Consider the following 24,657-nt stretch of genomic DNA (forward strand, 5'->3'; position numbering starts at 1 on the left):
CTGTACATTACTCAGTGCTTATCATGATAAGTATACTCTTAATCCCTTCACCTGTTTCACCCATCCCCATCTATGGTCACCATCAATTTGTTCTCCAAAAGTGTCTGTTTTTTTGTCTTTTTTTTCCCCTTGTTCATCTTTTTGTCCCTTAAATTTTACATTTGAATGAAATTGTATGACATTTATCTTTCTCTGACTGACTTATTTAAAGTGAGTCTTTTTTGGGGCACCTGGGTGGCTTAGTCGGTTAAGCATCTGACTTCAGCTCTCGTCATGATCTCGCAGTTCTTGAGTGTGAGCTCTGTTTTCGGCTGTCCTGACAGCTCAGACCCTGGAATCTGCGTTGGATTCTGTGTCTCCCCCAATCTCTCTGTCCCTTCCCTGCTTGTGCTCTCTCTCTCTCGCTCACTCGCTAAAAAATACGTTTAAATACGTTTAATACGTAAACGTTTAAAAAAAGGATCTCTAAAATGTGACAAGCCACTCTCTCTTACTTTCAAGATTCTTTTTTGGGGAGCTGAATTCCAAAAGATCGATAATAATTTATCTCAGTGTGGGTCTCTTTTCTCTTGATCATTCTTGGAGTTTGTTGTGGCTGGCCTTTGGATTTGTGGTGCATGTATTTCATCAAAATTGGGAAGTTTATGGCCATTTTTTCTTCACATGTTATTTCTGCTTCCTCTTGTCTCTTCGCTTTCTGAGACTCCCATAATGTGTATGTCTTTCTTGTTAATGGTGTCCACAGTTTTCATAGGTTCTGTTCACTGTTCTTCATGTTCTTTCTGCTGCTCAGATTCAATAATTTTCCTTGTTTCATCATCTAATTTGCTGATTCTTTCTTCAACCTGTTCTGTGTCTGTTGTTGGGCACTCTGGAGAATGATTCATTTTTGTTATTTTACTGTTTCACTCCAGCATTTATGTTTACTTCCTTTTAATAATTTTTTTTCTTTACTGATATTCTTTTGGTTTATACATTGTTTTCCTGGTTTACTGTAGATTTTTTTTCATGTTTTTTTCCTTAGTATATTTAAGACATTTTAAAGTTTTTGCCTTGTAAATCTGATATCTGGGGTTCCTCAGGAATGGTTTGTGTTAATTTATATGTTCCTTTGTTTAGGCCATACTTACCTCATTTTTCTTGTATGCCTTGTTATGTTTTGTTGTTGTTGAAAGTGGAGCATTTGAGTATGATAATGTGGTAATAACTCTGGAAGCCAGATTCTATCCCTTATTGAAGTGTTTTGCTTTTTTAACTGTCAAAGGTTATTTAGGTAATCTTCAAATCTGTATTTTTAAGAGTCTGTTCCTTGTTGTGTAAGCTCACTGAGGTTTCTATCCTTAAGCTTTTGTTCACCTCATGTGGTGTCACAGGTTTCCTTGATGCCAGGAGCCAAAACAAACAGAACACAAGGAAAAGGAAAAACCCAAACAAACACAGTACACACATCCACAGCCACAAAACAAATCCCTCTCCCAGTCTTTGTATTGACTCCATACTGAGAAAGTCTTTCAATACTTATCCATTGCACTGAGCTCAGAGGTCAGCCCAGGGTGAAACTTTGGGTCTTAATCAAAGACTTTTCTGTCTTTTCTAGTCTTTTCTGAGCATGCATCTTTCTCTGAGCCTATGTGTGGTTTTCTAAACTTTCCAAGATGAATGGGTATTTTTGAATGTCTTAATGTCTCAAAGAATCTCCCACAGCTTTTGCTTCCATGCCTTGGGCATTCTGTTGTGTATCTGAACCAATAATCTTTTGCTGTACACATCTGTGTTTTGTTAGTTTACCTTGTGGTATATTTGAGCCATATCCTATTTTTCAGTCTGTGTTACCAGGTAGGTTAAACAAGACATAATCACTTTGCATCATTCCTTCAGGTAGCCCTCAGATAAATTAGATACACATAGTAATTTGCTAGTGAAGTCTGTTCTGCTTCCTTCTGAACCAAGGACCAGTATCTCCTACTCGGAACTACTGTCATTCTAAGAATATAACTGCTTTAAGATTCCCAGGCTTTAAAGTGGTCAACTTATTGGAGACAGTGTGGAGAAGGGCAAATGAAAACTCCATAAATCTTTTGTGCTATTTTTAAGTTGCTTTTATTTTTGGCTCAGCGTTTTTTTGGTTGCTGTAAATATTTGAATGTTATTTTTCTAACATTAGTTCTGAGAGTTTCTGCTTGTTTTTTCATATTTCTGCCAGGGCAAGAGTGCTTGGAGCTGCCTACTCTGCCATTTTCTTGATGTCACTTGTCACCTTCATTTTTTTTTAATTAAAAAAATTTTTTTATGATTATTTATTTTTGAAAGAGAGAGACAGAGCATGAGTGGGGGAGGGTCAGAGAGAGGGAGACACAAAATCTGAAGCAGATTCCAGGGTCCAAACTGTCAGCACAGAGCCCAGTGCAGGGTTCAAACTTGCAAACCACGAAATCATGACCTGAGCTGAAGTTGGACACTTAACTGACTGAGCCACCCAGACGCCTGTTGTCACCTTCATTTTGAAATGATAGTTTTACTATATATATGATTCTGTGTTAGCAGTTTTTTTTTTTTTCGTTTGAGCACTTTGAATATGTTATCTCACTGTCTCTGACATCTATTGTTTCTGAAGAAGAGTCAGTTGTTAATCTTACTGAGGTCTCTTGAAAATGAGGAGTGGTTTTTCTCTTATGGTTTCTAAGATTTTTTCTTGGTTTTGGCTGTCAGTATTTTTACTATGATATGTCTGTGGATTTCTGCATGTACAGTCCATGGAGGTTTTGTGCTTCTTGGATGTTACATTAATTTTTTTCATGATTGTTTGGTAGTTTTCAGTCATTATTTCTTTGAATATTTTTTCTGTTTCTTTATTCTCTTACCTCTCCTTCTGGTAGTTTCATTATGCTCTGTTGGTGCATTTAATAGTGTTCCACATTTTTCTGTGGCTATTGACTATTGTTATTCTTTTTTCTTGATTTATCTTCAAGTTTTTCTTATTTCTGCCATCTCCTATTGAATATTCAGCTCCTCTTGTGAACTTTTTGATGCTCTTCATTTTGGTTGTTTTGCTTTTTAGCATCAGAAATTCCACTTGGATGTTTAAAAATAACCTATATCACTTTATGGTGTTTTTTATTAGGTGAAACTTTGTCATGTTTTTGAAGCATGGTTTTCTTTAGTAATTTTTTATTGACTGCTTCTTCTCCTCTATGTATGGATGACACTTTCCTCTTTTTACATGTTGTAATTTTTGTTGGAAAATGGACATTTAAAATTGTATAGTAGAGTAGTTTTGGATACTGATTCCTCACTACCCCATCCTCATTGTAAAATGTAAAATATTTTTAATATCTATTTTTGATTTTTAAAATTGTTTCATTTTTTAAATACTTAAATTTTTAAATCTAATTTTAAATTTATATATCTGGCATAAGGGTGGTTCTAACTCTTGGTTGTTATAAACAGTGCTGGTATAAACATGGGTATGCCAATACGTCTTCAAGATCCTGCTTTCTATTCTTTTGAATTTATATACCAAGAAATATTGCTGGATTATATACTAGATACCTTTTTAATGTTTTGAGCAGTTACCACCCTCCCAGCCCACCATACAGGTTACATCATTTATAGTCCCACCAGTAGCGCACAAAGATTTCTGCTTTCTCATATCCATGCCAGTGATCTTTCTTTTTTCTTTCTCCCTCCCTCCCTCTCTCTCTTTCTCTCTCTCTCATTGCTGTTTTTTGTCATAAATGGAAATTTAAGAAGTACTCAGAGTGCTTTCTTGGCCGAAAGCCATTATTTTTACCTTTAAAAGATTGCTTCAGCTACCGTGGGGTAATATGTGAAGTATGAGAGCATGGCTAGAGTAGAGGAGTGCAGGGTAGAGTAGAGTGCCTAAAGCCTGGTGCTCACTTCTGCAAATAATCAATGTATAGTGTTTATGTGGGTATACTTTATGTTTAGATATGTTTATTTACTACTTTATGAAAATAATCAAAATTAGTTTTGTAATATATTTCGGAAAAAATATAGTTAAAAGTAACATCAATTTTGAAATGTTTCACAATGTAAACAATAGAGAATTATCTGGAGGAAAAGGCCGACTTTGTAAAACTTGGGTAAAATTTCACCATAATCAGGAAAACTGAACATGATCTGAATCTCAAATATTATACAATTATGTTGATTTTTTTACAGTTCTGTCCCTTTTTTTCCCAATGTGTGTACATTTAAAATAGAGGAAATAATGAAATATCTGCCATTTGTCCTGGCTACTCTTTAAGTAAATGAACTAATTTTTTTATTCATATATACTTTCACTATACAATAATTTCCTTACACAATAATAGCTTTTTCACTATACAATAATTTCCTTACTATAATTTCAATAAGTACATTTCTACTTTGATTTTCAAATTTAATTGCTTCACATTCTTAGTTTTTGTACCAAGGCACTATGATACTTTTTCATTTTCTGGAAAAAGTAAATTGCAACTGGTATGAAAGTATTGTTTGTACTAAATATTTTTTTAGTTAAGTGAAAACAAAAAAAATTAAAAACATTTCCAATTTTTTAGTGTAATTTTTTAGATTAGTTGAATATAATATACTTCATTTCTTATTTGATACTTATTATGTTTGATTATGATATAAGTGCTCTGATTTTAGGCCTTTGAAGATGATTTAATTGAAGCAAAAAAAGAAATTGAAGTATCACAGAGTAAATATAATGCTGTGTCATTACAGTTGAATAATAAACAGACTGAACTTATCCAGAAGGATATGGATATTACCCTTGTCAGGCAAGTATATTCAATTTCAAATGTAATATTATAGCACTGTCATTAGTTATTCAGAATGGCAACATATATGTTTATTATTAACACTCTAAAATGACAACAATAGGTCTTCTATGAAGACATATGTTTGTATATTGAAACGATCTGGATTTTATTTATTTATTTTTTTTAATTTTTTTTTTAACATTTATTTATTTTTGAGACAGAGACAGAGCATGAACAGGGGAGGGGCAGAGAGAGAGGGAGACACAGAATTGGAAGCAGGCTCCAGGCTCTGAGCCATCAGCCCAGAGCCTGACGCGGGGCTTGAACTCACGGACTGCGAGATCGTGACCTGAGCCAAAGTCGGACGCTCAACCAACTGAGCCACCCAGGCGCCCTGAAATGATCTGGATTTTAAATACCGAACTTGGAATCGTTAACTGAGAGAATCAAGGGTTGCACAGGATTGGGAAGAGCATTCTTAAAGAGTGGTTTTGTTTCCATTTTTAATAAGCATAATGCATTCATTCATTGTTTCCTTCTAAAATTCCCAGCTGGGTATTATATGATATTCATTATTGTTATTTATAATGGGCAATATATGAGAAATCCAATTTTGACTTTTTATTTTATTATGTTCTACATAGATTTAGTTTATGAGATATTCTTTCTATATCAAAATAGTTAATTTTGTAGTGCTATTCAGAAAGTAGGATTCCTTGAAAAATATGTTTTCAAGTGTTTTGAAAGATTTTAAACTACCTATTATTTCATTTACCTTTATCAGAAAACGATATTAGAATAAGTCATAAATATGTAGGTATATATGCATGCATATCACATATATATGTTATCTATGTATACACATGCCTACATTATATACATGTGTGTATGTATGTACATTTTTACTTAAACTAATTAAAGTAATCGTACAAAGTTGGGGCACATGTGTGGCTCAGTCCGTTAAGCGGCTGACTTCGACTCAGGTCATGATATCATGGTTCGTGGGTTTGAGCCCTGCATTGGGCTCTGTGCTGACAGCTCGGAGCCTGGAGCCTGCTTCTGATGCTGTGTCTCCCTCTCTCTCTGCCCCTCTCCCACTCACGCTCTCTCTCTCTGTCTCTCAAAAATGAATTAACGTTAAAAAATTTTTTTAAAAGTAATCTTACAAAGTTTTTCATATACCTTTATAAACAATTTCATCCTCTGGTGGTACTACTGTGTATATATGTGCATACATATATATGTGTATATATATATATATATATATATATATACACACACACACATAAACTATTTACATATGTAATATTATATATAAACACTATGTATTTCTGTTATGTATAATAATATTGTGTCGTTAAAACCTGATATGTAAATATGTATTTATGTATTATATATTTATATTCAATACATATTTGTATATTTTTACATATATTTTGTATATTACAAGATATCTCTAATATATCTATCAGGGCAGAAGTTTTAGTTAGGTAGCACTTTATATATATATACACATATATATATACACGTACATATATATACATATGTATATATATGTACATATACATATACATATATATATATATATATGTGTGTGTATATATATATATATATACATATGTATATATATACATATATAAATTTCTTACCTAAGCAAAAATTCATTGTGTTACAATTTAAAAATCTTCTTATTAATAGGGTTGAGGAAAAGTATAACATTTATAGGTGATAGACTGATTGGCTTATCTATTCATGGTATAATTATTTTTGAAGCCTGTAATTTGATGAAATCAGAAAAGTAATTTTATAGTTATAGAATCTTAGATTTTTAATTTTTTTTTTTTTTTGCATTTTATTTATTTTTGAGAAACAGAGTGAGACAAAGCGCGAGCAGGGGAGGGGCAGAGAGAGAAGGAGACAGAATCTGAAGCAGGCTCCAGGCTCTGAGCAAGCAGTCAGCACAGAGCCTGATGCCGGGCTTGAACCCACAAACCGTGAAATCACGACCTGAGCTGAAGTCGGACGCTCAACCGACTGAGCCACCCAGGCACCCCTAGAATCTTAGATTTGTAAGAAATCTTAAAATTGTCATTTATTCCTGTCTTCTTCTCAATAAGATAATATAGCTTTTGGTCTTTGCTTGACACTTTTAGTTGATAAGTTTCTCATTACTTTTCAAGACTGTTCTTTTCAGTTTATATTGTTAAAATTGAACATTGTTCAGTTGAGTTAAAGTTTGATTTTTTTTACAATATCCACCCATTTATCTTGAATCCTTATTTAGAAAACCTCAGAGACAATCTAATCTCTATTCTATTGCATAGATCTTGAAATAATAGAAGATATCTTTATCAATAACTTTATCTTTTCATTGTTTAACTATTATTTCTCATAATTTTTCATGTTATATACTTTGTAGATGTTACACTGTTTGGGGTTGCATTACTGAATGTGTTCCATATCATCAGTATCTGTATCATCAATATTTTTCTTAAAATGTAGCACTGATAACTGCACAAAATATTCCAATGATGACCTTTCCCTTTTAGAGTATGATTCGGATGGAACATGGGACATAATCTAGGATGCAGTATAGTGTTAAGTGCATGGCATTTGAATAATTACATTTTCTACTAAATTTTGCCCCTTTGTATACTTGAATTTAGTGTATTACAAGAGCTATAAGCTACAGTAAATAAGGCAGTAATATCCACAGATGGGCATTTTATTACACTATGGTAAAAGAAAGGACCATGTGTAATTTTAAGAGCTTGACTGTAAGGGCTTATAGAGGTGGAGTTGGAAGTTTGGAGCAGAGGACTATGACTCAAACCCTCATTATAGGGTTGTAGTTGAGATGTCTGTAGTATTTTTCCTGAGTTGTCTGAATAAGTTGGGTGTATTATGTGTCTCCTTTCCTTTATGATTTTTATTGCTTAGAGGGGGATGGTGGTGATTATGATATACCAGTATCACTTTACTGAATCTGTATATTGCACAAAAGATGCACAAAGCCCTAATTGTGGGGAAAACGTTCTAGGCACTTTCTTATTTGGATATACTTTTCTTTATTGATGTATGACAGAGTTGTCCAAGCTATATTTCTTTTTTTTTTTTTTTTAACGTTTATTTATTTTTGAGACAGAGAGAGACAGAATGAACGGGGGAGGGGCAGAGAGAGAGGGAGACACAGAATCGGAAGCAGGCTCCAGGCTCTGAGCCATTAGCCCAGAGCCCGATGCGGGGCTTGAACTCACGGACCGCGAGATCGTGACCCGAGCTGAAGTCAGACGCTTAACCGACTGAGCCACCCAGGCGCCCCCAAGCTATATTTCTTTATGGGTTTATGTCTTTGGAATTCATAATTATTTGTATATGTATTGAATATTCATGTCACTCACTATGATATGAAACATTGTTGTGAACTCAACCTCAAATGATTTTTATCCTGAATTAGAGTATAAATAAATATCAGTACTTATATAATAAGGTACATGCTTATAATGCATACAGAGCATCCAAATTTATAACTAGAACTTGCATAAAGTGCTAGCCAGTTAGGTTTCCTAACCAAAAGTTTTGTCTGAATAGCTAATGATTCTATAATTACATGGAGGGTGGACTAAATGGCTATATGGATAGTGGGCTAAATTACAGGGACATAGGCTTAAATGAGTTGGGAATTTTTCTTAGACATTACTTGTGAATCTCCTACAAAAAATAAAAAAATAAAAGTCAAGATAGTTAGGGGCACCTGGGTAGCTCAGTTGGTTAAGCACCCAACTTCAGCTCAGATCATGATCTCACGGTTCATGGGTTCAGATGCCCCATTGGGCTCTGTGCTGACAGCTCAGAGCCTGGAGCCTGCTTCAGATTCTGTCTGGGTCTCCCTCTCCCTCTGACCCTCCTGCTCTGTCCTCCCCTGCTCATGCTCATGCTCATGCTCATGCTTATGCTCTGTCTCTGTCTCCTTCTCTCTCTCTCAAAAAGAAATAAATATTAAAAAAAAAAAAAAGAAATGTCAAAGTCAGAATCCTGAAATTGGATTGGTTGATACACCTGGATTGCTAGTGTTCCCAGACCCTTAGCAGAAGCAAGTGTAAATTATCTCTGTAAGATAATACAACAATTCTGTCCTCAAATTATATCCACAGTTTTTCAAATTAATATCCCACATATAGTCAGACATATTAAGTATTAAGAATAAAAACTAAAGACCTAAGAACTGGACTTGATGGGAAAAGACCCAATTATTTGCCTATAATATAATTAATTTGCATAGAAAACTCAAAATAACTTACAGAAACACTTTTCAAATTCATTAGTGGGTTTATTTAGTACACTTAGTAGATGCAATGTTAGTGAATAAAATTCAACTGCACTTTTATTTCAGCAAAAATTTAGGAAGTGGACTTAATATATAGAAATAATATCATTTATAATATGACTAAATATATGAAGCGTATGTGTAATGAAAGCTGTGTGTTACCTCTGTGCAGAAAAGTGGAAAACATTACTGACACAAATAAAGGGTCTAATAGGGATATACAAAGTTCATGGTTTAGAAGGTTCAATATGATAAAGATGTCAATTCTCTCCAAATAGGTACTGAGATTTAGAATAATGCAGATTATCAACAACAGAAAACCATTACTACCTCCAGACCAGAAGGAGCAAGGAGAGAAGCTCAAACCAGATCTTGTGAAAAGTCTGTCCTGGAGAGAGTTTGCCTAACAGATGTGTCTTTAGACAGGGGAACAGAGACACTGCCGACTGTGGTTCAGCATAGTGGGAGCCAGGGAAAGAAATACCTTGACACAATTTTGTCTCCTTTACCCTCTCTAATCACCAGCCAGCACTTCTAACTGATCAAATTCAGTCAGAGGCCGAGGACAAGGAGCCAGTGTAATGCAGTCTGTAGAGGTTGGCCTCTTAGGCTAGAGTATTAGAGAGTAGGAAGACATGATGAACATTGGAGAATATATGGTACATTCTCCATTACTGCTCTTTTCCTGGACATTTATTGCTTATTAAGTTTTTGGTATAAACTTTAGAATAAACTTGCATATTTCTTGTTTGGTATTTCATTAGAGCATCAAATTTACAAGTAAGCCTGAGAATTGACATCTTTATGATGCCAGTCTTCCTGTCCCAGAGGGTGGTATGCCATTCCATTTGTTTCAGTACCTTTGTATCCTTAGAAATTTGTTTTAAGTTTCTAATGAGTTTTGACATTTCTTGTTAAATTTATTCCTAGCTATTTCATGTTTTTGTTACTATTTTAAATGGGATATTTCCTTCCCCTGTAGTTTACAACTGATTTTCCTTTCATTGCTTATAGTTTTTTGCTGTACATGTTTTGATGTGCTATGATTTGGTGGGTAAAGTGTTCACAGTTCTTTTGTTTTTACTGTGAATTTCACTTTTACTTTTTTGCATCTAAATATTTTGCCTTGGATTCTAATTCTTCTGAAATTAATATTGCTGTTCTTTATTTTTGTTTACATTTTTATGATAAACAAAACAAGTATATAATCATTTAGGATAATGATACATGTGAATTATTAAAAATAATTCATGCATAAATTATATTAAAAATAATAATAAAAAGAAAAAATAGCGCATGAAGTATAGAAAAGTACAAAGAAGATAGAGGAAAAATACTACACTTAAAATACAACTCCAGACAAGTAAAAGCCATTAAAATTTTGTGAGAATCATTCTAGATTTTTCTCAATTTATATTTATAGATTGAATATTAGGTGGATAGAAATTTTTAGATAAAAGGGACTATACTGAACATGTTCTTTTAATAAGTAATAACTTCAGCTTTTTATGATATGATGGAACAATGAGACACTGATATGAAATTGAGGGAATTATTAAACCTTTCTCTATAAAAAGCACTGACTCTTTCTAAAGCTAAGAAGGAAATGGCATGAAAAACTTTGGAGGTCAATCTCATTATGTATTTTTTTAATCCACATTTCATCTTTAGTTCATTTTGAGACCTGCTGTGTAAACTTTGGAAAATAGAACATACATTCAACCATTTTAACTCCTGATTTTGCAACTTGAGATATATGACACTTGTAACCAAAGTGACCAAAGATGTTTAGGATTACTTCTGTATTTTGCTTCAGTGCTCATCACCTAACTTTTTACTTTTGATGTGTTCATTCCTTCACTCTGTTTTGATTCACCTCAGGGGCTCATATTTATTTATTTATTTATTTATTTTTCTTTTTAAATATAATTTATTGTCAAATTGGTTTCCATACAACACCCAGTGCTCATCCCAACATCAGGGGCTTATTTTTAAAAAAATTTTTTAACATTTTTATTTATTTTTGAGAGACAGAGACAGAGCATGAGTGGGGGAGGGGCAGAGAGAGAGGGAGACACAGAATCTGAAGCAGGCTCCAGGTTCCAAGCTGTCAGCACAGAGCCCCATGCAGGGCTCGAACCCACAAACTGTGAGATCATGACCTGAGCTGAAGTCGGACGCTCAACCGACTGAGCCACCCAGTCGCCAGGGGCTCTTTTTTAATAGGGCCTTCCCTGTTGCTAGAGTATGCTTTCTCCCCCAGTGTCCTTGTATTTAGCCATGTGACTTATTTTGGCCTGTGAGACAAGAGTGAAAGTAATATATGCCATGTCCTAATGTTTTAAAAGAAGCATTGCTTGATTTGCCTTTGCTTTTCGTCCTCTGCCACCAGAATAGTATATTCCTAATATAGTCTGCTGCTGCAGTTTGAGTCTTAAGATAGAGGAAAGCCACATGTAATGTGAGCAAGCAGTAAATCTTTGTTTTTATAAACCATCCAGATTTTTTTTAACTGCAGAATAACCTAGAGAAGCTGCCGGAAACCCTCTGTCAGTCTTTGGTATCAAACTTGATCTCCACAGGGATATTCCTAATTTATCCCATGGCCCACTCAATCCCTTAGATAGCATCACTGTAACTAAAAAATCACCGGATTTATCTTTCAGGAATCCAGTATTTTTAACAGCACTTGACATTCTTCTTGAGGAAATGTTGTCGGTTCTCAGAGCTGTCTCAAGTCTCTCATACTTTCCTTGACTCCTTTTTATCTGTGTCTACAGGAAATTCTCGTTTGAGCCTACCAATTAACTTTATTTTCCATAGCTTTTATTTTCCTTATAACTGTAATTATGCATTTTGATGTTATTAGGGTATCTTTCCTTTTTAACAATATCTCTTTATGTTATCCTTTTCATTTCATCCATTCAACAACTGTCTTATCCCATATATCCTAGCAAACAGAGCTTGAGGGAAGGATTAAGTCCTGATTGCTTACTTAGGAGATTCAATTCCAGGGGTAAGTGAGTGAGAGAAAGAGAGAGAAGAATGAGGCAGGCAAGGATAAAGAGTAATTCAAGGAAATGCACTATTGTGCTGGCTACTGCTTTGTGATGAACCATGAAGAGATAGCAGGTGCACTGAATTTGCTACCCAGGGTGATTCTGAACAGGCTGTAGGAGAGAAACGATGCTCTAGAGCAATCCATCAGATGGAAAAAGAAAACAAGTTACCTGTCTGTTTTCTTCTTGTGTTTTGTCTTACATTGATAAAAGTTTGCTGCATATACCATGCCTGTGTTGTAGCATTTTATCCTAATCTGGAAATGGTACAAGGAGACACACACGCTAGGCGTGCAGCTGGTTGACTTCAAGCAGTGGAGCCAGATGAGCTGTATAAATTTCATAGGCTTAAGTGGCAGTTAATAGGCTGAGACAGAGCAAGGGAATGAGAGTCTAAGAGGTAGGTATAGACTGAATCTGGAAATATGCATAAGATGTATATAATACACCAACAACTACAATAAGGGACAGGAATTACCTTAGGTGCTGTGTTTGTAGTAGTGAACAAAAAAGTTCCTACCTTCACAGAGGCTTTATTAAGATCATCCTTACATCTTGTCTTTCTATTGATAATTCAGAGAAGTGTGAGGATTTCTTTTTTATACATTTTCTAGACCTTCCTTCTAATTCCTTTAGTAATTTCTACTCAGAGGTATACTTTTCCTCTGAGTATGTACAATAAACTTTCTTTTTTCTTAATTCTTAGTACTCCCCTTTTTTAGTAAGTCCAGTTTGTTTTTCTTTACTTGTTTTCAAACGAGGAAAGATCTAGACAAATTAAGTGTTTGCTAGTGGTCCAGATGTGTGCCTTTTGTAAGCTTTATTGCATACTTTGATACTAATCAAATTCCACATTTCGTATTTGCAGCAATGGTGTACATCCCATTGCATCTACTTTTCAAGTAGAAAGAAGAGAAAGGAACTTATCTCGATAGTGTAAGATTATGCTTCCATTCCACTTACTGGGAGTATGCCTAGGACATGCATGGGATGAGAGACAGGGGTATGCTATTCCCTTAGTTGATTTTTAATTTTTTTTTTAACGTTTATTGATTTTGGAGACAGAGAGAGACAGAGCATGAACGGGGAAGGGGCAGAGAGAGAGGGAGACACAGAATTGGAGGCAGGCTCCAGGCTCCGAGCCATCAGCCCAGAGCCCGACGCGGGGCTCGAACTTGCGGACCGCGAGATCATGACCTGAGCCGAAGTCGGCCGCCCAACCGACTGAGCCACCCAGGTGCCCCCCCTTAGTTGATTTTTAATCCTCAGGTGCCTCATAGTATGAGCATTTCCCTATTCTTGAGTATGTTTTTTTCTGACTAAAGATACATATATTTTGTTCCACATGACCCTTAAATGCAAGCCAGCTACTGATCTTCTCTTTAAGAAATAACAAATATTTCTAGCATTGGAAGAGAAGTAAATTTGCTGTGTTTCACATTACACTGAAAGATGGTATGTTTTCTCCTCATTATGTCCCCGTTCTAAATGCAACATTTACTTGGGTTTCCAAACATATATCTTGACTATATACTGAGATAGAATTTTATTATACATCTATTGCCTATCTTATTTGATAATTTTTACCAGTATTATTCTGGAAACGGCAGTACTCAGCAAGCATTCTTACTATGGGTCTCTCTTCCCCTCCTCATGTGAGCATTGTATATCCTGCAGGCATTGTGCCATTATTGATTCTCTTCTCTCTCCTCTCTCGTTTTTAGACTGTTATTTACTGCAGGTTTTAGTTTTTTTAAATAAATAGTTTTTTAAAATAAGTTACAAAAAGATGATGCTATAGTCTGAATGTATCCACCCAAAATAATATGTTGGAATCCTAACGCCTAATGTGATGGCATTAGGAGGAGGGGTTTTGGGGGATGTTTAGGTCATGAGGATAGAGCCCTCATGAATGGGAATAGTGTTCTTCTAAAAGAGACCTCCCTGAGCTGCCGAATGTCTGTCTACCTTGTGAGGATACAAGAAGTCTCTGACCCAGAAGAGAGCCCTGACTGGGCACTCTGATCCCTGACTTCCAGACTCCACAACTATGAGAAATAAGTTTCTGTTGTCTGTAAACTACCCAATGTATGATATTTTGTGATAGCGGCCTGAAAGGACTGTGACAGACAGTGTATGTTCATGTATCTGTATGGATGGAGGGATTGTTGTGCTATTTGGAAAACGATATTCCAAACTTCTAAAAATAGAGCTCATTTCTCCCATATTAATATTTATCATCTTCAACAACTGTTTGCATATCTCCTTTGTTCCTTCTTTTAAGACTTACCTTATAGAAATTAATTTTTAGTTTGAGGTTATAGTTTTAAAAAAGTTCCATTAAAAAATACAGTCTCCAGAATACATATTATAATGTGTTGTTCTGTGAAATGTATTTCTATAAATATTTTTCTCTTCAAATTGAATATACAAAATATGTTCCAATTTTATGTGATCTGTTTCATATGGGATTCCCTTCCTATACCAGGAAGTAGGGTTTTCCTGGACCCTTAGTGCCTTCATTACTACCACTACCAGTTCATTTGTGCTCCTCCTTACCAGTTGCACCCGGGATTGGTTGGAATCACTGTTTTCACCTTGTGTTGCTCTCCTTCCTTCTACCTTTTTTTTTTTTTTTTTGCCTTATCTTTTCCTTCAGTCTGGATTAGAAGAGTCACAGGAATCCCCACCCAGATCTCTGAGGTTGCAAACTAGTGGTGCTTTAAGAAACTTTGGTTTGAAATTTAATTTGCCTTTTGGGATTCCTTTTAATGCATCTGAAGTTCTGTATAATATGCAATGAAAGGCTGACTTACCCTGTATTCAAAACTGATAACTATTGTTGGCATCAGTACTTATCAATTCTTGGAACTGAAGTGTAACTTAATTTCAATAAGAAGGTGGTGCTATGTGTGTATATCCAAGGTTTTTCTTATTATCAAGCTATAAAAGAAAATTGATAAGTATTTGGCTTTGAAAGTCATAGTAGTTCTATCAATACTTTCTAGGTGTATGTGATAAATATTAAATACTTTATATGTTATTTCTTTCATTAATGTGTTTGCCTGCAGTAAAAAATAATAGATAAAAAAACTGGAAGACGATCTATAACTTAGATGGACACAGTTATTTAACTGAGATGGTCTTTATTCATGCTTGTCCCTGTTTATGGCTCGCTTTGCACAGGAAGGAGTTGCAGGAGCTGCAGAACCTATACAAACAGAACAGTGCACACACAGCACAGCAAGCGGAGCTGATCCAGCAGCTCCAGGTTCTGAACATGGACACACAGAAAGTACTGAGGAATCAGGAAGACGTCCACACAGCCGAAAGCATATCATATCAAAAAGTATGCTTCTATTCTGTCATAAAAATGTAAATGTATATGGATGCACTTATACAAATATATAGAATTCAATTTTTTTTTCAGATTTCAACATTTCTTTATTACTACTCCCTTTTACATATGTTTCTTCAAAATTAAAAATGAAATACAGCTCAATTTGGTAATATTTAAAATTTTGTGACTTTTCTATATGGCTGTTAAAGCTGAAACATTTAAGATATAGATGCAAATTTACTCTGTAGGATATTGTTTTTATAAATTGGAATTTCAGTATCTACTATGAAACATACTGTGACTGTAGCCCCCAAACCAGAAAGGATTTGGGGAATGGAATTTCTCAGCCTTCTATTATGAGAAATCACTCCTCTGTTATGATTATAGTTTATGACCTAAAGCAGTCTTTCATTATACAATTGTGCATTGTTTCATTGGCAAATCTGCACAGACACAAATGGGTATGCTGAGGAAGGCTTCAGGGTCAGTATTTTCCAAGGATGTTTCTCTTTTTTGTCTGCTTCTTTTAAGTAGTCATTTTACTTTACAGTTGTTTTAGGAACCACTTAAGAAGGCTTACCCAGCTATTTAGGCATGCTGACTGACTCAGCAACAATAATTATGGCTAGTAATTAAAAAAACCACCTTTATTGAATTCTTTATGTTTTGTGCAGTGTACCAAGTTATTTATAGAAATAATTTGGTTTCTGTATAGGTCAATCTCATAAGATTGATTTTATTCCTTTTTAATAGTTGAGGCAGCCAAGGCTTAGAGTGGTTAAATAGTGCAATCTGTGTTGTTGTTTTCTATTTAACTCCCTCTTCTAAAAAAGGACCGTGAAAATCCAATACCTATAATTAACATTTTTATGTTAGTAGTAATAGTAAATAACTATTAAGTAAACGTTAAGCACTTATTTTTAAATAATGCTTTGGAACAGTGGTTTTCAGTCTGTATTCCGTGTTCCTCTAGAGTTTCCCTCAGGATGCAGATGATAAGGAGGGAAGGGTAGGGCCTGTTCTCTCCACTTAGAATAGAGCCGCTTCCTCTTTTTGTTCTGTATGGTGGGATTGCCTATTTTGCTTTTGCCTCCAAACCAGGCTCCATTACTAAAATGACTTGGAAAATTGGATCTTATTAGTAACTTTAATTTTTTCATCCTTTTCACTTGTATATTTGCCTCAAATATTTCTTTTTCTTTCTTAATTTTTGCTTAAAAGCACCCCACCCATGGCAATTTATATTCAAATACATCTTTAAGGTTGCTTGGTAATAACCTCATAACCCTTTTCTCTTATATGCTAATACTTCTTTTACTCTTTCTACTCTCAGCAAGAAAGAACTTGGTAAAGAGGAAAAAAAGCAGTGTTTCCTTGGCTATTTCATTTTTCAATCTTGTGTTCTAAGAATTTTTTTTAGTTGCTTGACTAAAACTTTAAGACAAAATGTTTCAGCCTTAATTCTACTTTTTGGCTGATTTTCTTTAGCGATCCCTACATAGAGCAACCATCTCTTTTATAACCTACTTGAGAACTTTTGTAGATTCTGAATCATTTCACACAATTGAATACTTAAACATTTTATTTTATTTTTTTTAATTTTTTTTTTAACGTTTATTTATTTTTGAGACAGGGAGAGACAGCATGAACGGGGGAGGGTCAGAGCAAGAGGGAGACACAGAATCTGAAACAGGCTCCAGGCTCTGAGCTGTCAGCACAGAGCCTGACGCGGGGCTCGAACTCACAGACCGCGAGATCATGACCTGAGCCGAAGTCAGATGCTTAACCGACTGAGCCACCCAGGCGCCCCAATACTTAAACATTTTAAATTAAAATAATTATTACCAAAGTATTAGATGCTTGTGATAAATTCTTAAATAATACAGAAGTGTATGAAATAAAAATATAAAGTATTCTGCCTGCCTACCTGAAGCCCTTGCCCCAGAAGTAACCACTCTTAATATTTGAATGTATCTGAGAATTTCTCTAGGAGAACAGAATATTTTAAAATTATTTTCTTTGTTAATTATACAAACATTACAAGAATACATTATTATAAGAAACAGAAATAATAGTATAGAAGTCCTGATACTGCTAGTCTAACAGACTCGAATACCCTTCCACTCACCCCAATTCATTTCATCTGTCCCCAGGGATAATCATCTGAATAGTCATTCCAGACCCTTTTCATGCATTAGATATTAGATGTGTGTGTACATACACACATAATCACAAATCGAGGCATGTTATAATTTTAATATTTATTAACTTACACTTACTGTTCTTTAACTTGTCATTTTCAAAAATGTGCACTGGATGTATTTCCACTACAATACATAGAGTTCTGGCTCTCCTCCTGCTCCTCTTTGTCCTCCAGCATGAACATATATAGTGTGGATTTATAATTTGATGATTATTACGGTCTTCCTCTCCAACTTTTTGTTGTTACCAACTTTCTCATAGAAGGAGATGTTCCCCATCTCTTCTATAGCATCATTTCCTTACTGGACCATTCCTAACCACATATAAACAGGCCGTGATGTCTCTGATCTGGGGAAAAGAACAAAACAAACAATAAAAAACATGTATTGACCCCCACTATATATATATTCCTTCCTTCTCTTCCTTTTCCTTTTCCAGCAGTATTCCTTGAAAAACTTAAGTTTTCTTGAAGTTCACCTCTCTTGTTCTCTCTTGAACCAACTCCAGTCAAGTTTTTACCCCTTTCATTCACTCTTCTAAAATTTCTCCTTTCAGAATTACTTGTGACCACCACATTGCTCAATTCAGTGATCATATATCAATCCTCATTTAATGTATCAGCAACATATGTCTTAGTTGATGACTCGCTGTTCCTTGAAATACCTTCTTTCCCCCACCCCCTCTGCTGACTTGCAGTGCACTACGGTTGTATAGTTTTCTTCCTTCAATTCTAGCTGTTCCTTTTCTGTTTCTTTCACATCTTTTCCTAGTCTCCATGTTGTCTAAATGTTAAAATGTCCCAGGCCCTAATTATAGGATGTCTTTTTTTTCCTGTGTTTAAATTCACACCCTACGTGATTTTATCCAGTCACCTAGGCTTTCAAAAATCATAATTGTCCATATGATGACTCCCACATTTGATTATCTACTCTGGATGTCTTGTGTGAACTTTAGGAAAGATATACATACATATATATCTATGTATGTATATCTATCTATCTATCTATATATATACACACACACATATACACATATATACATATATACACACATATATACATATATATACATATATACACATATATACATATATACACACACATATATATATATATTTTTTTTTTTTTGAGAGAGAGAGAGAGAGCGAGCAAGCATGAGTGCTCATGTGCCCAAGTATGAGCGAGGGAGGGGGCAGAGGGAGAGGCAAAGAGAGAATCTTAAGCAGGCTCCATGCCCAGTGAGGAGCCCAGTGTGGAGCCCAATGCAGGGCTTGATCTCACAACTGTGAGATCATGACCCGAGGCAAAATCAAGTCAGACATTTAACCAGCTAGCTGAGCCACCAGGCGCCACTAGGAAAGAGTATATCTAATTGTGTACTTAACATTTTTTAACTTGTGTGCCTAATAAGCATCTCAGATTTCACACCTTCAAACTAAGCTATTGTCTGCTTTGCCTTCAATACATGTCTGAAATTCTGCTACTTCTACTACCCCTGTTGTCACCATTCTGTCCAAACCACTATCAGGTTTCACATGAATTCTTGGAATAGTTTCTCACTTTATTTCTTTCCTCCTGACCTTATCCCCTTTGAGTCCATTATCAACACAGATGTCAGGATGTTCTTGCTAAAACTTAGTAAGTCCTTCCTTCCTTTACCTCCATCCATTGGTTTCCTGTCTCATGAAAAATAAAACTCCAAGTTCTTGCTATAACCTGGGAGACTGTACATGATCTGGCTCTTCATTACCTCTCTGATCTCATTTTTGCAATCTCTCCTCCTTAATCTCTCCACTGCAGCCACACTTAATTCTGTTTTTTTCCCTTGAACATCCAAGTATTCTTCAACCTCAAGTTCTTTGCATTTGCATCCTCTTCCTGAAAGCTCTTCCCCCTGATGTCTGCATAGGTAACCTTTTTACTACCTTTATTCTTCACCTCTTACAGCTTAAAATCTAGTTGATCACTGATAACTGAGTAGCAGGAGTAAGATGATGTTGTATGTATGTATGATGTAAGTAATGTATGTTGTAATAGCAGAAGTACATAGCTTGGACCTTTTCCTATGTTTAGGGATAAGAGACTCCCTTTGATGAAGTGATATATGTGATATTTATTCTGAGCAGATAAGAAGACATCAGTGAAGCAATTTAATTTCTTATAATTCTTCTTATATGAAATCTACCTTAAGTCATAAATTCCCTAGTTAATGTCTTTACCAAATTGGGAGAAGTAGAGCTTATCAAACTCTAATTTGGAGAATTTTGAAACCTTATGCATGTTTCCCCAGGATTATGACAATGCTCCAAGAATCATTCTAGATAATGAGAGGTTTAATGGGAATATATTGTGCTTATGAATAATATAGAGGCAGGAAAAAGGAGCAAACTGACATCTGATGCTAAAGATCTGGCTTAATTTCCCTATTTAGTCTATTTATTGTACTCTCTTTTCTCTACTTTTTTTTTTCTTTTCTCACTTTGAATTCCTGTTTCTTCCAACTTGTTCCTCAAAAGTTACTTCTTAGAGGTGCTGTATAGGAAACTTAACTGATTTTTTACTTGATACTCATTCTGAAATTTTAATTCTCTTTGTGGTATTTTAATTTTAAAGTTATTTTAGATAATTATAATTGTTCATTCATAAAGTTTTCATTAGTATACTCACCTACACTCAATTCAGAAGTCCTTAATTTATTTATATTTTGTGAATTTTGCCTGAAGTTAGTAGATACTACATTTAATTTTTCTTTGGTAGTCTGTGTGTAAATAATTACCCATCAAAACACAGAAAAAACCTTTTATAATTCCATCTCCCAGAGGCAAATGCTGTTTCACATTTTGAATATTTCCTTTCAGTCTTTTAAAGTTCATTTTAACATATCTGTGGATACACTAATATCTTTTATTTCACATTATATTAAAACAATATCATGACATATAACTATTTTGGGAATAGCAATATATTTAACCATATTTCCAGTGTTGATCATGTATGTTGTTTAAATTTTTTACTATTGTAAATAAAGGTGCAATAAACATTTCTTTGTTGTCAGTTCAGACCATTAGTATTCATTAGAGAGTATGGAATATGCAGACACACACACATACACACACACACACACACACACACACACACACCCCCCTCACACCCAGGCCTAGGAAACCATTCCTTTTATGAAAAAGCTAGTAACATCATATTAATGCTTTACAGTTTACTCTTAGTTCATACATAAAAAAGCCTCATTTAAGTTATTAAATGTTGAGAATGCACAGGACATCATGAAGTTTGAAGGGGACCTGTGGCCACATGAGAGATGATCAGTAAATGTTAAATTGTTGAACCTTAAGGAGTTGTGTGCAATGATATACCACTTTGGATAATGCAGTTTAAAAATCATAGATTCTTACTTGAAAGTAAGAGTATTTTCAAACTTTGCAGGCATATTTTTCTGTCTTAATTTAAATATTCTAGTCCACTTAATTTTTAACTATTTGGGTGAGTAAATAGTTCTAAAGTGGTAAAACATGGAGAAACTAAGAAGACAAGTAGAAAGGCCATCTAGTTGGAGCACAATCATAAATAAACAATATAAGATTTTATGATAAGCCAAGGAGAATCTGTGTTTCCATTTACACACATTATTTTAGAAACACATGATATAGGCTGAGGCACAATGCAAGTCATATCCAGCAACCATATAGTAATAGTGGTGAACATTTATTGAGCTTATTGTGTATTAGCAACTGGGAAAATGCCTTTTGTGTCACTAAGTCTCACACCAACCCTATATGGTATATTATTATTATTCCTTATTGTTTTATAGATCAAGTATTGAGGCTTAGAATATTGTTTAAAGATGGTAGAATTCAAATCTAGGTGATCTTGGGTCCAGAACCCACAATCTTAAACTCTATTACAAAGCCCACTGTATCATTCAGTTATACATAGAATAACGTGGTCTTAAACGTTCTGTAAATAGATTCTGTAAACTTGCATCATTCATTCTCATCAAAATTCTTTTAATGTTCAGTAACTTTATGTTGGGAAATTTATCTTGATACCTAAGTTAAATATTACTCAAAAGAGTTCATTGCTGGGTGCCTGGCTGGCTCAGTCAGAAGAGCATGTGACTGGTTCTCAGGGTCATGAATTCCAGTCCAATTTTGGGTGCAGTGCTGACTCCATTACATCCTTTCTGGTGAAGAGGGATCCTCGCATGTTACTATCCTCTGTGCAAAGGGCTGTCATCATTATTCTTCAGCCACTCTTTGTCCTGGTTATAAAAATGTGGTTTATTTTATTATGCTATGGCATGGCAATTTTTAATTTTTTTTAAATTAAAAAAAAAATTTATATTCATTTTTGAGAGAGAGAGAGAGACAGAGAGACAGAGTACGAGTGGGGGAGGGGCAGAGAGAGAGGGAGACACAGAATCTGAAGCAGGCTCCAGGCTCTGAGCTGTCAGCACAGAGCCCAACACAGGGCTTGAACTCATGAACTGTGAGATCATGATCTGAGCTGAAGTCAGATGCTTAACTGACTGAGCCACCCAGGCACCCACAAGTTAGGTCTTCTTAATTTACTATTTCTCATGGAGTTTCTGTTTCCTCTGTGCTCTTTCTTTCAATTCTCTTCTCTTAACTCTTTTTTTTTAATTTTTGTTTTCCCTCCATTTCTCCTCCTTTCTCCCATTTATTAAGTTGATTTATTCCATAATATTCATTTCATTATCAGGAAAGATAAAATTAGTTGCCCTCAGTGGTAAGTTGAGGGGAACCTGAAAGGGAGACAAAGGTGAAGAGAGAAAACTGGAAAAAACTTTGAGCCCAGGAAAGAGGTGAAGCATATTTTTCCAGAGGTACCCATAATAAATCATTAGTCTGATACACAAAACCTAATAATGTGGAGGGCTCCTCTGGAAGAGACAGACCCATCAAAATAAATAAAAGTAAGCTAGTGTGTTTTCTTCTGCTGAGCCTGTAGCCATTTATAAGTTTTAATTGTTTTTCTACCTTTGCACATCATTTATATACATGTGTGTGATATAACTATAGATAGAGATTACATAACATTTATAATTTCTAGACCATCTAATATGTTTGGGATACTATATATGTGTTTTATCGCTTTTTGTACTATTTAATGATAATTATATGACACAAGCTAATATCAGTATGGGAAAATAAGGAGTTAGCTGATGCATTCTTTCTGTTTAAACCGCATGTTAAATCAGAGTTTCTCTTCTCATTTTTCTGCTGCAAACAGATGTGGTTTTCAATTGTAGAAGTTATTGTCTCAGTCAGAGTAACAAATAGTATACTTAATCACTAAATAAGGAAAATTTTATTCTTTAGCCAAATTAGTCATTGGGTCACAGAGCATATGCACTTCCAAAATTGTAAAGGTTCATAAAGTATCTTGTTCCTTAACACTAATAAAAGCGAGGGAAGGAGAGTACTTCAGTAGAAGTCCCTGAAAATTAAAGGGCTTGGAGTTTGGTGTCCTGTTTCTGGAGATAACTTGCTTTCTATCCCCTAGAGATCCTCTTAACCTTTTAAACTTTAATTTCTTCAACAATAAACAGCATCAAGAATAGTAAGCATATTAAATTATTTATGGATTATAATGTACTTGTAAAGTGTATAAGGGAATGTATGATTAAATATTTTTATAGGCCAGAATCTTGCAAAAAATTCTGATCCATTTCAGCTTTTTGGACTCTAAGGGGAAAGAAATTGTCAAGAAAAGGGCCTGTCTGAAGAGTACTCTGAACGATTGTTACTGCTAATAAAGTTACTAATTCCAGATGCTAAACCAAGGCAGATGAATTAATTTGTTACATTACCTAATTTACTCACTTGAGACTTTTTTGACTCACTCTACTGTTATTAATATTATTATTATTATTTTGCCAAGCTACTGATGGCCTGGGGCCTAGAACTAACAATGGCTGCAGGGCTGTCTTTGTGTCCTTTACTCTGCGTCCACAACTGAGTGGGCTTACTGCTGTTGAATAAGTGAAGTCCAATCAGCCATCAAAGAAAATAGGAAGTAGGAGATGCGTATTTGGAATAAGAACCAAGGAATAAAAGAGTCTGTGCCAATTCCTGGAGTAGAGCTGGTCTAGATGATTTGTTCTGGGCCTTTTTGATTCTATTCCACCTGCTGCTGGGAAGGATGGATATTTTCAGAGAAAGATAGAGTTTGCCTCAGTATCTAGAGTTACATCAGATCAAGCCAGAACAACTTCTGAATAGGAGTGTACCTGTGTAAACTGCATGGCAGAGCAAAGTGGAGAACACAAGAGAGCAGTTAGTCTATTTTTACAGAGGCAAAAAAGAGGGGAGACGTGAGAGGAGACAAGAGAAGAGAGATAAAGACAGTGCCTTCTTTCATGTACGAATAGGCTCAGAACCTTATATCTATGAAGGAAGATCCCAAGACATGACACTCAAAGAAAATATACCACACCCTTGGCACTAATGGTCAGAAATTTATCCTCTGTCCTAACCACACACTATCATTCTTCCTGTACCTTGAGCAGTGTAAGGGGAACTATAAGTTTTGCTTTGTCAACACTTGATCAATGTTCATGAGATTCTCAAGTACTTGAAATTTGTAAATTCTTTTTTTTAATATTTTGAAATTGAGGTATAATTTGATATTTGTAAGTTATTTAACATTTTAAATATCTTACTAATATTTAATTTGTTAGTATTATTTTCCTACAAAAAGATTAATTTGTATTGATTGTGTAAAAGCTGATTAGTATTATTAAAGCATACAAATAGGAGAGAAAGTAGTTAAATAATCTTTTAACTGACTCTGTATGCTGTTGGGCAGACCTTCATTTATCCTAGCTTCAAATGTCTCTAGAAAGTTTAGCTCTTGTCTCCAGATTTTGCTTTTTCCTTTTCTACCTGAACTCAATCATGAAAGCAGCAACACAGCACAGGTA

The 24,657-nt window shown here is 34.9% G+C and overlaps 1 protein-coding gene across 2 annotated transcripts in view; it reads left to right on the plus strand.

The window, feature by feature from the left end:
- CNTLN (centlein) overlaps positions 1–24,657 on the plus strand; it is a 313,278-nt gene that overhangs the window by 109,299 nt on the left and 179,322 nt on the right. For both annotated transcript variants that reach the window (XM_042913157.1, XM_042913158.1), the window contains exons 6-7: positions 4,654–4,787; positions 15,342–15,504. In XM_042913157.1, the coding sequence (XP_042769091.1) occupies positions 4,654–4,787; positions 15,342–15,504 (297 nt within the window). The remainder of the gene's footprint in view (positions 1–4,653; positions 4,788–15,341; positions 15,505–24,657) is intronic.

This window comes from Panthera leo, chromosome D4 (assembly GCF_018350215.1).
Source record: "Panthera leo isolate Ple1 chromosome D4, P.leo_Ple1_pat1.1, whole genome shotgun sequence".
In the NCBI taxonomy this organism is placed as follows: domain Eukaryota; kingdom Metazoa; phylum Chordata; class Mammalia; order Carnivora; family Felidae; genus Panthera; species Panthera leo.